The sequence below is a fragment of the Podarcis gaigeae genome (assembly GCF_964106915.1).
Source record: "Podarcis gaigeae genome assembly, chromosome: 4".
Classification (NCBI taxonomy): domain Eukaryota; kingdom Metazoa; phylum Chordata; class Lepidosauria; order Squamata; family Lacertidae; genus Podarcis; species Podarcis gaigeae.
Window position 1 is genome coordinate 14,676,550 of NC_139677.1, and position 13,944 is coordinate 14,690,493.

The 13,944-nt window shown below is 42.2% G+C and overlaps 1 protein-coding gene across 3 annotated transcripts in view; it reads left to right on the forward strand.

The window, feature by feature from the left end:
• Window positions 1-13,944, forward strand: part of ABCC4 (ATP binding cassette subfamily C member 4 (PEL blood group)) — a 147,607-nt gene that overhangs the window by 14,077 nt on the left and 119,586 nt on the right. For all 3 annotated transcript variants that reach the window (XR_014563384.1, XM_083735200.1, XM_083735199.1), the window contains exons 2-6: window positions 4,027-4,137; window positions 4,878-4,998; window positions 6,718-6,936; window positions 9,776-9,865; window positions 11,196-11,359. Coding sequence is in view for 2 of the 3 variants with exons in the window: in XM_083735199.1 (XP_083591325.1) it covers window positions 4,027-4,137; window positions 4,878-4,998; window positions 6,718-6,936; window positions 9,776-9,865; window positions 11,196-11,359 (705 nt within the window). In the remaining variant the exon portion in view is untranslated. The remainder of the gene's footprint in view (window positions 1-4,026; window positions 4,138-4,877; window positions 4,999-6,717; window positions 6,937-9,775; window positions 9,866-11,195; window positions 11,360-13,944) is intronic.

Here is a 13,944-nt window from a genome sequence, read left to right on the forward strand (position 1 = left end):
GAAATTCACCCTTTATTCGGAGCTGAGGAATGGAGTTGGTTTTGTTGTTGATGATGCAGTTATGTGTTTTGTTGCTTTGTCTATCGGAGGCTGGCACAACTTCTGACCCACCAAGATGAATATGGTCTGCCTGCCAGATGTTTGACAGCACTTGCCTCTTCCCACCCAGCCCTTCAGGACTTGGCATGCGGTAAAAACAAGAGGTTTATTAAACACTCAGTAAATGCTTTTGCATCACTGGTGGACTGTGTTTGGCTTGGTAGATCACACGTTTTGCAGGTCTGGTCTAGAAACTCCTCGCCATTTTTTGAAATGTTTCTGGGCTTACTTACCGATCCTAAACATGCTTCCTTCGAAGGAAGTCCCAGCAAATGAAGCGTGCCTTTACTTCTTGATAGCATGTTTTGGATTACAGCCACCTTACACCTGTCCTTACAATTAGTGGCGTAAGCATCCCTTGGTTACACTGAGACAGGCATGAAGTTAGATCTGAAAAGCATTCCTGTGCATCTTGACCAATGTTTTCCTATTGTGCTGAGCCGCTTTGATGACTTGCTGAAATCTGGCTCCTTGAAAGATGCACTGGGCAGTCTTTTCTTATTTGAGGGTTGCTCTCAAAGAGCTTCGTTCCCACTTGTGACACAACAGGGCTGAAACGTGATTTCCGTCGCCGGTTGGACTTATTCTGGCAATGTGCAGGTGTCATCCACCTAGATCTTTACCCGGTCTTTGTCAAAGTATTCTGTGAATTTGTTAACTGGGGCAATACATAGAGATAGTAATCTCTCCTTATCTCCCTGGTCTTCCTGATGTAGCACTCAAAATGACTCGTAATGTGAAGGGAGGGAAGAAAAGAAGGTGGAGCTGTCTTTCTAGACAACCCATTGTGTACAACATCAGTTGTTGCCGAGTTGTACAGTGGTACTTCAGGTTAAGTACTTAATTTGTTCCGGAGGTCCGTACTTAACCTGAAACTGAAGTACCACTTTAGCTAATGGGGCCTCCTGCTGCCGCCGCGCCGCCGGAACATGATTTCTGTTCTCATCCTGAAGCAAAGTTCTTAACCTGAAGCACTGTTTCTGTGTTAGTGGAGTCTGTAACCTGAAGCGTATGTAACCTGAAGCATATGTAACCTGAGTTACCACTATTTCCCATCATTTCTGGCCTCTGGCTGTGGCTAAAAGAGGACCACCAGGTCCCCACCACTGGTGTTACTGGCCACCCTGCTCCTTTTGGAAGAGACTTGCAAGGGAAAATCACAAGTTCTTGGAAATCTCTCGGAGTGACCTGTACGTTGTGCTGCTGGAGGATTCATTTGAATGAAAAGCAGCATAGAAACCCAGTGGTACCTCGGTTTTCGAACGTCTCCGTTGACAAACATTTCAGTTTTTGAACGCCGTAAACCCGGAAGTAAATGCTTTGGTTTTCAAACGCGCCTCAGAAGTCGAACATGCCACATGGCTTCAGCTGAGTACAAGATCCTGAGGCCTAGCTGTCGGCTATTGAGTTTTCAGCTTTTGAACGTTTCAGAACTCAAACAGTTTTCCGGAATGGATTACGTTCGAAAACCAAGGTACCACTGTATAACATAATAAATCAATCCAAACCAAACTTTGGGCCTGCTAGGTCTCCCTGTTTGGCCTGCAAGGTTGTTTCAGCCAAGGGACAGACACCTAACATATCTGTGGGGGACAGACATGATGTCAGGTGTGGAACAGGTAGTGCTGGGCCTTGGACAAATGAAGCTTTGCAGGATTGCCTGTGCTAGTTGGGAACTGCTTCAGGCAAAGTGTCAGTAAGTGTTTGGGAAGCCTTGCATACTCTTTTTTGACCAGGCGGTTTGATTTCAAACCATGTGGGCAAGCCAGGGCACTTGATGTCTTTAATAATAATAATAAAACAATAATAATTTTTTATTTATATCCCGCCCTCCCCAGCCGAAGCTGGGCTCAGAGTGGCTAACAACATTAAAATGATAAAACATTCTAAAAATCATTTCATTATAAAATCAATTTTATAATTTGTGGCATCGGATGATTGACAGGTGGGTGACCCTGCCCACCTGTCAAGCTTGAACCGCAGGGGTGCTTGGAGATAAGGATCTGATCTGTCCGCCAGATCCAGATTCCCCACATCTGATTTTTAACATCACATATAAAATTCTGCTCTTTGGTGTATTTTCAAGCTGCACAGAGCAATCCTTTGCATGGTTACTCTGAAATAGTACTTTGTTCTCCAGTGCTGTAGACTGGCTACCTAAAAACCTTCATAGCTAAGGTTTAACTAAGCAATGACCTTGTCTTAAACATCTCTCATTTGAAAGGAAAAGAATATTTTTTCCACTCCCCTCTCCCCTCTGGGGCCTTCACATCTCTCTCGCCAGGTGAATGAGGCTGCAGGAAACCTTCCTTTAGTGTAAATATCAACTGGCTTTGTTTCCTTTAGTGTTTTGTGATAAGCACACACAGCTCTGTACAAAGAGCTCCACGTGCCCAACCAGCAGATGTTTGACTCTGGCTTGGGGAAGTCCCACAAGTTTGTGTTTAGCAGGAGGAGCCAGGCTGAAAAAAGCCCGGGGGAGCATTTCTGTTTAAGAGCGGACTCTGTGGCCTGCTTATTTCCCTTTTTAAAAAACGGTACGTGCATATAATGTGGCCAGTCTTGAGGAGGGGAAATCATTTCTGCCATTGGGAAAACAACATCTTTCTTGAAGAGCTTGGCTACATTGGGGCTTAAAAATCTCATTTTTCTCAGCTTTGAATAGGAGAAAGCATTAAAGCACCGCTAATTAATGAACGACAAAGGACTTCCGTGGTGGTTAAGTCCTTTGCAAAGCAATTGAAAGTCCAAAGGGCGCTGAGGTAGAGGGGCTTTAGACGACAAAGAGTTTCACAGAACCAAAAAACCAATTTTGCAGCGTGAACATTAATGCTCCCCCTTCACCCCCAGCTTGTCTTGCCCTCAGGGTCGATGTGGGTTGGGAGAAGAAGAGCAAAGTTGCCTAGAAATACTATCCTTAAGAAACCTGCTTGTGACATCAAAGCTCCCCCCTTTTTTGTCTTTTGTTTGGTTCATGTGTTCATTTGGCACCTGGCTTTCGACTACTTTTGCAACCAAGTGAAGATGGCTGAGGGTCATGTTAGAAACGCAGGAATAATAATAATAATAATAATAATAATAATAATAATAATAATAATTTTTATTTATACCCCACTCATCTAGCTGGGTTTCCCCAGCCACTCTGGGTATATAAGCTGGATGTCAAATGGCTCCTTAAAACCAAGGTTACAGTCACCAAAACAGAATGCTGTTTTGGAACAAGGTGGCTCTAAAGTCATACAGTCAAACCTCCGTCCCCGAATGCCTCCGTTTTGAAACGTTTTGGCTCTTGATCGTCGAAAACCCAGAATTAAATGTTCCGGTTTTTGAACGTTTTTTGGAAGCTGAACATCCGACACGGAGTGCAGGAAACTCCTGCAACCAATCTGAAGCCGTGCCTCGGTTGTCGAACATTTCGGAAGCCGAACGGGCTTCCGGAACGGATTGTGTTTGACAACCGAGGTTTGACTGCATTTTTCAAATGATGGGCCGACTGTGATTGATTGTTTGTTAAACATCTGGGTAGTTCAGATGAGGACCTTGAACAAGCTGAAGAACTTTGAGAGCTTAAAGAAGAAAAGTCACTTGATCCAGAATATTTGGAACAATAATTGGCCCTGAGACTTTGAAAAGCTGGTGTCTCTGGATCACGTTTGTCAGTTTTGTTGAATTAATTAAGCTAAATGGTTTTAATTGGATTTTGAATAAATGTGCAGTTAATTGTCACTGTTTTGAATTTTATTGTGCTATTATCTTCCCTAGTATAATGCTTCCTTCCATATAATGCTCTGTATACTGAATTTCTGCTTTTATAATCATGTAAGCCTTAGTCCCTTAACAGAGGGTGTGTGTGTGTGTGTGTGTGTGTGTGTGTGACAGAGAGTGAGGGAAATTGATGTGTAAAGCAATATTTTATCATTCAAACAGGTGGCTGAATCCTTTATTTGTTACCGGTCATAAAAGGAAACTAGAAGAGGATGATATGTTTCAGGTACTCACGGAAGATTCCTCTAAGGTGCTTGGGGAGGGGTTGCAGTGGTAAGTAGACAATCGAATATCAGTAATTGTATTTAGATTTTTTTTTATTCTTCCACAGCATGCACCAATCTGTCTCTTCCCCAGGTCAAGGATGGTTGAAATGTATGAGAGGAGAAACCCTATAGTACCAGCTTTCTGCTCTATCTCTGCTTGGTGTGCTTGTATATTGGAGTTCTTATGAGGCAAGACAGGTTTTTCAATGGCTCAAATATCAGAATTGCCTTGGATTGCATTTAAACTGATTTCCGGCTTTCTCTGTGTTGCGGAAAGTACCGTAACCATTTTGATATATCTCTCAATAACTTTGTAAGTGCGGGCTTATTCTGACCTGTGCCTCTTTATAGGGTCAACTTGTCCTTGCAGGAAAAGCAAACAACTGACGCTTGACTGCTCCCATAAGCTCAGGAGAAGGCCTCTCTTTTCCAGCAAATTATCACAGTTCATCTTGTGTTTCTGTACAGTTGATGCATGAAAACAATCCTTCTGTGGACTGATACTTGTCTTTTCCTTTCTTTCTAGCCCAATTGGTTGCCATTAATCTGATTTGAATTAATTTTATAATGAAATGATTTTAGAATGTGTATCATTTTATTGTTGTTAGCCGCTCTGAGCCCGGCTTCGGCTGGGGGGGGCGGGATATAAATAAAAATTTATTATCTTTCTTTCTTTCCCTCTCTCCCTCTCTCTCTCTCTCCACCCGTCTCCCCTTCAGCATCCTTCACTCATCTTTTATTTTATAGGTACTGGGACAGAGAAGTGCAAAAGGCAAAAAAGGAAGCGAGGGTGCCACATTTAACAAAGGCCATTATACTTTGCTACTGGAAATCTTATCTGCTTCTGGGATTTTTCACGCTGATTGAGGTAACACAATGAAAGAGATGCGCGGTAAGATCATAGAAATCATAGAATCATGTAGAGTTGGAAGGGACTAGGAGGATCATTGAGTGCAACCCCCTACAATGCAGGAATAACAGGGACCAAACCTGCAACCTGGGTATGATCAGCACCACGCTCTGACCAGCTGAGCAGATTTGCAAGGCAGAATTCGTTGTGGTGGTCCTGCTCTCTTCCTCTCCCTTTCCCTCAAGCCTTTGTGTGCTGAAATCCCACCTCCCTTTTCCGAGCTTCGATACCCTTGCAGCTTTCTCTTTAAATGTGGAAGACAACAAATGGGCTAGAGACACTAGCCGCAAGCGGTACTCCTCTGTGTATTTTGGGTTTAGCGCCACTAATTAAAGCTGTTTTTCTGCCTTCAGGTGAAGCTGCAGGCGAAGCTGACTTCAGTTTGCCTCCTCAGTTTGATTGCTTTTTCTCTAGGAAGTGCCACATTCACACAATACCTTTAAAGTGCTATGATCCCACTTTAAACCTTCGTGGCTTCGGGTGCCTGTAGTTTGTCAAGGATGCTGATAGTTGTTAGGAGACCCCATTTCCCTTCCAGAGCAGAGTGGCTTTAGGAACCAGTCCTTCTTAGGAAACTCTGGGATTTGTAGCTGTGTGAGGAGAATAGGGGGTCCCCTAACAATTCTCAGGGACGCAGATGGTGCTGTGGGTTAAACCACAGAGCCTAGGACTTGCCGATCAGAAGCTCGGTGGTTCGAATCCCAGCAACAGGGTGAGCTCCCGTTGCTCGGTCCCTGCTCCTGCCAACTTAGCAGTTCAAAAGCACACCAGTGCAAGTAGATAAATAGGCATCGCTCCAGTGGGAAGGTAAACAGCGTTTCCGTGCGCTGCTCTGGTTCGCCAGAAGTGGCTTAGTCATGCTGGCCACATGACCCGGAAGCTGTACGCCGGCTCCCTCGGCCAATAAAGCGAGATGAGCGCCGCAACCCCAGAGTCGGCCACGACTGGACCTACTGGTCAGGGGTTTCTTTACCTTTACCTTTAACAATTCTCTGCGCCTGTAATAAGCCACAATTCCCAGAATTATTTTGGGGGCAGCCATAGTTGTTCAAAGTGGTATCCTAGTGCTTTCAACCTATAGTGTGAATGTGTCCGGTGACTTCAAATGCAGCAGTCATAGTGCTGAGAGTATGCCGATGTTGTCCCACATTTAGCCACAGCAGCCAGGTAGGTCCTATATTCCCTTTATAGCCTGTGGTCTCCAAGAGGTAACTGATCGTGTCATTTTTTGGTATGGTGTGGACAGATGAGGGCTCCTAGACAGATTATTTTCAGAGAGCTATTGTAGCACCACAGCAAACAGATTGGGCTATGAACCTGAAAGTTCCAGGTTCAAATCCTGCCATTGCTTTGAATTTTCCAGGTAAGCATCTTTCCCCCACAGTCTGACCCGTGCTCTTCAACTACACCATTGTGTCTAAGCACGTAGCAAAGCTTAGATGCAACTGACCGGCGTAGGAAGGTAAAAAATAGTCCCCATAATGTGCAGGAACATGCTCTGTTATCTACGAAACAGTGGACTAAGATGGTTTGATGTTTGCTGGTTAAAATGATTATGCTTTTGAAGCAAGTTAAAATGAGACGCTACTCTCTTCTAGAGGAAGATTTTGCTATTACGATTCTGTTGTGTTTATTAAAAGCCTCTCCCCCACCCCCGCTTTTCTCCCCACTCTTTAGGAAACGCTCAAATTAATCCAGCCAATATTTCTGGGAATGATTATTGCTTATTTTGAAAACAGTGGTTCGGATGTTGCCTTGAAATACGCCTATGCCTCTGCAGCTGCCTTGTCCATGTGTACGCTGGTTTTGGCCATCTCTCACCACTTGTATTTTTATCACGTACAACGTGCTGGCATGAAGCTTAGAGTGGCCATGTGCCACATGATTTATCGCAAGGTGGGTAATATATTTCCTTTATCTCAATAAACAGGGCGCTTAAATATGTGGGGTCTTGCCTGGTTTTGCATATGCTGAAGCAACTCCCTTTTAAAACATATGCTTGAAGTTGATAGCATTAGGAACAGGAAGGGGGGGGGAATCCATGGATAATATTTGGATTGTGATTAGGTTTTGTTTTATTTTACTTATTCTGCACTGGATCTTTGTTCAGAGATGAGGCTGTGAGGGCTGACTTTTTGAAGCAAAACACTGCAATCTGGAGAGGCCTTGGCAGCCATTATCCACACTCCTAGACCTTTACAGGAACATACCAAAAGAGGCTAAGAAGAAAGATTTAACTGTCAAGGCCCAGGAATGTGGGCTGATGCTGGGAGGATGAAATACAAACCCGGGGTGGTAGTAAATCACTTTCCAGCGGCTTCTTGTTTGTGACATGTTGGGCCTAAGTTTTGTTTTCATTCTTGCCATTGAACTCAGGAACCTTTACTCCTCATTCCAAATGTCTCTGACAAAAAAATTCCTCCTGTATTTGCAATATAAGACATGGGTAGGGCTGGGCGATATATCGTCCAAAACCGGTTTGAAGTCCATATTGTGATAACTGTTTCATAATTTTTGACTTGAATCATGATGTGTGTTTTTGTACTATGCAAAAATCAGAATGGGGGAAAATCGGCGAGACCAGCCAATGCCTCTCCATAATTCCATCCTTATTTCAGACATTAGGATATATCAATATATTTCAATGTTTAGGTGGTGGTATATTGGTGTTGAAAACCAACTATTGTCCAGCCCACATGGGTGGAATACATTTTCTTTTCCCTGTTAATGGCTGCATTCCTTGGGGTTCTTTTGTTGGGGTCAAATGTTGATGGTTAAACCAGCAATGGCCAGGACCAGAAGGGGCTGGGGCCATTCTTTTTCTCTTTCATGCCCCACGTAGCAAGTTGCTGACAGACGGACCGATCGCTGTTGTCTGAACTGGTCCCTTGCAGATCTTATAAGGTTGTCCCAAGGGAAAGAGATATTGCTAAAGATCTAGGACTGAATTAAAATAGCATGCTTTTTTTTGGCAAAGAGATTGGAAAATTGGGATGGAACATACTTATGAATGAAAACATGGGAAATCGGCATGGATTGGAACTGGACCCACCCATTTTCTAGTAGTTTTGTAACTAGTCTTGAAGGGGGCCAGGGATTTGGTCCTTTTTATGAGCCCTGCAGCTGGGTAAAATTCAGCTGTTTGCCTAGGCATTGCTGTGATCTATGGTGGGAGATGCTCTCCCCATGGAACCAGTGTATAATGATCCATCTAAGGTGCAGCTAGCTAGCAATTTAGCCCCCCCCCCCATCTTTTGTGTGTGTGTGTGTCTGTGCTAGGTTGGAACCATGGTGTATGCATATATATGTGTTTGTGAGCTATGTCTCTAGTCGTCTTGGTAAAGTTGCATTTGTTTTTAGTGGATTTGCTGATACCTGGGAAATCATCCCTTAGGAGTTAACTTGTAATGGAGTAAGCACATGGCTTTCTTGTACATAAACATATCTCTGAGGTATTAATTTGCCGTTCCAGATGAGATAACTCAAGTCTGTTATGGGATTTAATAAAATAATAAAATAGCCTTTATATCGAACGCTGCTTGTGGAGAGTAAAAACCAGTTTGGTGGGGAAAAGACAAATGGGCTTGTGTTGTTCTCTTATCACTTTATTTTTAGTAATGCAATTATTTTTTTCTGTTTGATCTTCCCACATTGCAGAAGTCCTGGAACACACTGAGCATAGGTCTTTGTCAAACTGTGTATTGGGGGGGGGGTGTGTTTGTGGGGAGTAAAGTGGTTGCAATTTTCTCCACTTCCACCGGCACACTGTGTGCTCACCATTAAACCATGGTTAATCTTGACCATGGTTTAAAGTAACGTGTGAGAGGCATTGCTATGTGTCGTTTGAGGTTATAATCGGTTTTAGTTTTGAAAAACAACTTTTGGATAATGATGAGATCAGGGTAGTTTACGGTGCGTCATTTGAAAGATATAGGTTTGTCCTTGTGAGTCATGTTGCCTCACTTTCAGATTGTTTGGAAAAAGTAATGTTGACAGGATGTGTTGGAGGAATGATGCTGATTTATAAAGCACATCACTGTTTGGTGGTGTTTTGATTAGAAACCTCAAAAGACCAGGATCTGGACACAGTGAATTGTGTACACAGATTGGCTTCCATAGTTGGCCTGGAAGTCAAGGACTATTGAGTACAAGGTGTTCCTCAGTAGAAGGTCCCGACAATGCGCTATAGCATAGATATGCACAATAAGAAGCTCTGTACTTCAAATGTTGCCAGTATTGTCATGTGAGAGGTGCAGGAAGAGAAGCTGGCTTCATTCCCAGTCCTTTACTTTCTTTAAAACAAATCCCACATAAATCCTTTCATAACAGTAGAAACCTTCAACAGTTACGTTCTTCTAATGCAGGAACTTATCGCCCATATTGAAGATACACCTGTTTACACAGGCATTCTCTTAATCTTTCGACCTGTGTCTCAAGTTTTAATGGGATTGTTTTGTGGCTTATTTAAATTATGGATGTTTATAATACCTGTGCAATTGGTCTTTAAACCCGTAAACCACTTAGGAGCCTATTTTGGCGGTTTATAAGGACAAAAGAGCTTGCTTGATAAGCCAGAGCCTCATCTAGTTCAGTATTCTCGGGGTTACCAACCAGATATCTGTGGGGAGCCTGCAAACAGAACAAAGTCTGGAAAATATTGTGAACAAAATACCCTACAATGCAACTAGAGAAATTAGACTTCTCTCTCTCTCTCTCTCTTTCTCTTTCTCTCTAGGCACTTCGTCTGAGCAATACAGCCATGACAAAGACTACAACGGGCCAGATTGTAAATCTTCTATCAAATGATGTGAATAAATTTGATCAGGTAAGGCCCAGTATTGATAGCGTGGAATTCAGATAGTGGTTTGCTTCGGGGGAAACAAGCCACAAGCAGGTTTATTTCTTCCATACTCTAGGAGGCATTAGTGAATTGGGAGTCATTGGCATGTTCACAGTAAACCACCCATCACGATTTAACCTGAAGCACCCAGTGTCATGACAGTATTGAGCACCCAACTCTAGGGGTGCTTTTAGCACCTTGTTCTTTTATATGGTGAACTCTCTTCTGAAGAAGGGCTCACAGTGAGGCCTTGTCCACACTTCTGTTTGCGCCATGCCTAGAAAGCATGGGTCCATATTTAAATATGCTCTCTGTTCCTGTTTTTGAAAATGATGATGATGATGATAATAATAATAATAATAGAAAGCATGGGTCCAAAAGGTTTCCTCCTTCTCCTGTTCATTACCCATGGTGCTGAATCAGAGCAAACATCAATCTGGAGGAAGCACTCTTCTTTCCCTTTCAGTTATTATTATTATTTATTCTTTATTGAATTTATATACTGCCTTGGGGGGGGGGGTGTCTCAAGGCGGTTCACAGAATAAAATCAAGATATAAAACCACAAAATACATAATACATTTGAATTTATAATGAATTTGAAAGACATAGATATGTTCCTGTCACATTGACTTCCTTTTAAATTGTTTGGGGAAAGTAATGTTTTCCTCTTCTGATTTAAAATTCTATATAAAAACATTCAAAGATGGAAAGATTCTTTGCCGTGGATTTTGTTTTGTAATGTTCTGTAATTGGAATTTTATCTGTAAATTGTCAAGGCTAGTACAATAAAGCTGTTGTTGAAGATGATTGAATAATTGCTTGCCGGCAGGCTAGTTTGCATACACACACACACAAACTGCTGCCTCCAGAATTTTTCCATCCTTGGTTCAGGTGGACCTGCAAATATCCGCATGTGAACTAGAAGTGGCTTTGTTTTTTTTCAGCCCCATCTACATGTTTATTTCTCGTTTGTGTAGAAATTTCTCCATGAGTCACACAGGCAGTGCTTTTTTCCTTAAAAAAAAAAAAATGTTTAGGAGTACTTTCATTTTGACTCAAGAACATCACCATTTTATAGTTCAAATCGGGAAAAATAAATGCAGTAAATGGACAAAAGTACAAAGTTTCACAAAATGTTTAGGGGTATGCGTACCCCTGCGCCCCCCCCCCCGAAAAAAGCACTGGTCACAGGCATCTCTGAACCAAGATATGATTGTGTAATGGAATTTGCCATATATGAAGTACACCTGCGACTGTCACACTCTTGGTTCTAATGTTTGCTATCAGTAAATTTGTGTGTTTCTGTTTCTGCAGGTGACTATTTTTTTGCACTTCTTATGGGCCGGACCCCTTCAAGCGATAGCAGTAACGGCGCTTCTTTGGCTTGAAATTGGCCCCTCATGTCTTGCGGGAATGGCTGTTTTAATTATTCTGCTTCCTCTGCAAAGCTGCATTGGGAGGCTGTTCTCATCGCTGAGGTAAAAGCATTCGGCTTCTCGTGATTTTTGTTTCAGAATGTTTAAAAGATCCCTAGAAAGAAACCTGCCAACTTCATTTTTGTTTTGGTTTGTATTTTGTTATGTGTACATTTTTACATAAAGTATTGGGGGAAAAAGGAGCGTGTTCATTCAGTGGAAAGAACAGAAAGCACTGGAAGTCCTTGCTTGTATGATACAGGTTTTTGGTTTTTGTTTTAATCTTTATGACATCTTGTTTTTGGACTATTTGCTCGGGCAATCAAGAGTAAGGAACCTATTGCATTAGGGAGGGTTGCAATTTTTAACTTTTAAATTCAAAAAATGAGGGGTGCGAAAAGGATATAACATACTTGGGAATTCAAAAGATAGTTTGGTTAAATTAATATAATTTTGTTTTACTCGGTAAGTAAACTGATTGATTGATTTAGATTGATTGATTGATTCTTTATTGTCATTACACAAGTGCAACATTGCACAAGTGCAACGAAATTGGATGCCATCCCTTAAAAACAACAAAAGCAACACAACAACAACAACCAAACAAACCACATTCCAGCCACACCCACACCCACACCCATCAAACTCCCAGGTCACACTATCGAGTTACTGCATTTAAGAAGGCCACAGCTCTTGGATAGAAACTATTTTTCAGTCTATTTGTCCTTGACTTGATGTTTCTGTATCTCCTGCCAGAAGGCAGTAGTACAAACAGACTGTGTCCCGGGTGAGATGCATCCTGCAGGATATTGTTTGCTTTCCTAAGACAACGGGAACCGTACAGTTCTTCCAAAGATGGGAGGGGATGACCAATAATCTTTTGGGCTGTGGTTATGACCTTCTGGAGCACCTTCCTCTTCCTAGCTGTACAGCTGGAGAACCAGGCACAAATACAGTATGTGAGAATGCTCTCTATGGAGCCTCGGTAGAAGGACACCAGCAGTCTCTCACTCAGATTGTTCTTCTTTAAAAGTCTGAGGAAATAAATTCTCTGCTGGGCCTTCTTCACCAGAGCAGTGGTATTTGCGCTCCAAGTCATGCCCTGATCGATAGTCACTCCCAAAAACCTGAATTCCGCCACCCTCTCCACCCGTTCCCCGTTGATAAACTGTTTGTAAAATTGCACAGAAATCAGTCATTGCCCAAGTACTTGCAGTTATATTCTACATTATTTATTTATTTATTTGTTTGTTTGTTTGTTTGTTTAGCATTACCCAGCGTTTTCAAAAGGTAAACTAAACATTCTCTGTTTTTTCCAAGAGCAGCGTATGTGCTTTTAAAATCAAACATAGATTTACCAAACTAAATACTGTCCGATCCCAAAAATGATAGCAGGTTTGAATTCCCTCACACCCAAAACCACATTTTTAAGACCGCTTATGGAAGAAATTTGCAAACTTGAGCTTTCACCGCCTAACATGACATGCTCTGCCATTGCATACTCTTTTGGTTGACGTGTCTGCTTTAAAAGGTAGTAAAGAAAAAATGGGGTAAATTCTCAGTTACTGCATTTGTGGAGGTTTTGAAAAGACAAATTGCTTAGTGGTAAGGCCAACTATTATTATTATTATTATTATTATTATTATTATTATTATTATTATTTATTAATACCCCACTCACCTGGCTGGATGTCCCCAGCCACTCTTGGTGGCTTCCAATAGAATATTATTATTATTATTATTTAATCTGATAAAACATCAAACATTAAAAACTTCTCTAAACAGGGCTGCCTTCAGATGTCATCTAAAAGTCAGGTAGTTGTTTATCTCCTTGATATCTGATGGGAGGGCGTTCCACAGGGTGGTGCCACTACTGAGAAGGCCCTCTGCCTAGTTCCCTGTCACCTCACTTTTCGTAGTGAGGGAACCGCCAAAAGGCCCTTGCCGCTGGACCTCGGTGTCCAGGCTGAATGATGGGTGGAGACGTTCCTTCAATTCAACAAAACTAGTGACTTCCCACTTACCCAACATTAATATTTATAGCCCAAATTGCATACAATTGCTTTTTAAGGTTCGGGCAGTATCTATTTAGATTCTCAATTTTATCCTTCCAACAGTTCCATGAGGTAGGCATGGAACTTCGCCACGGCAACTTCAGTGAACATTATGACTGAGTGAGGGATTTTTCTTGGGTCCAGCATTTTTTCAGCCAAATGTCAGTCTACCAAAAAAAATGTGATTTTTTTTTTGCCGGGCTTCTTAAAACTCTGTGAGGTTTCCTTGTTGCAGAGGGAATTCCAGAGTTGTGTAATATTAAGTTTTTAGGTATATAAAGGTTACTCTAAACTTCAGAAAGGAGCAGGGCTGACTCATAATGGTTTTGAGGAAATAAATTTGGGCCCTTCCCTCATGGTGTCCCTGAGGGTATCTTTTACTTCCTTCTACAAATGCAGCCAGCATATTCATGCCAATAGGGGAAAGTGAAGTTCTGTACTTTGAGAGGAAGTGTCAGAAGGGGGGAGGACTATGGAGGCAAGGACCAGGAAAATATTTGAGAAGAAAGAATGGTAGCTCCTGGTGGACCTTCTTGTCCACCTTCTTGTCTTTGTGTCTCGGGCAAGATACACTCAGTGTGGATCCACAACCCAC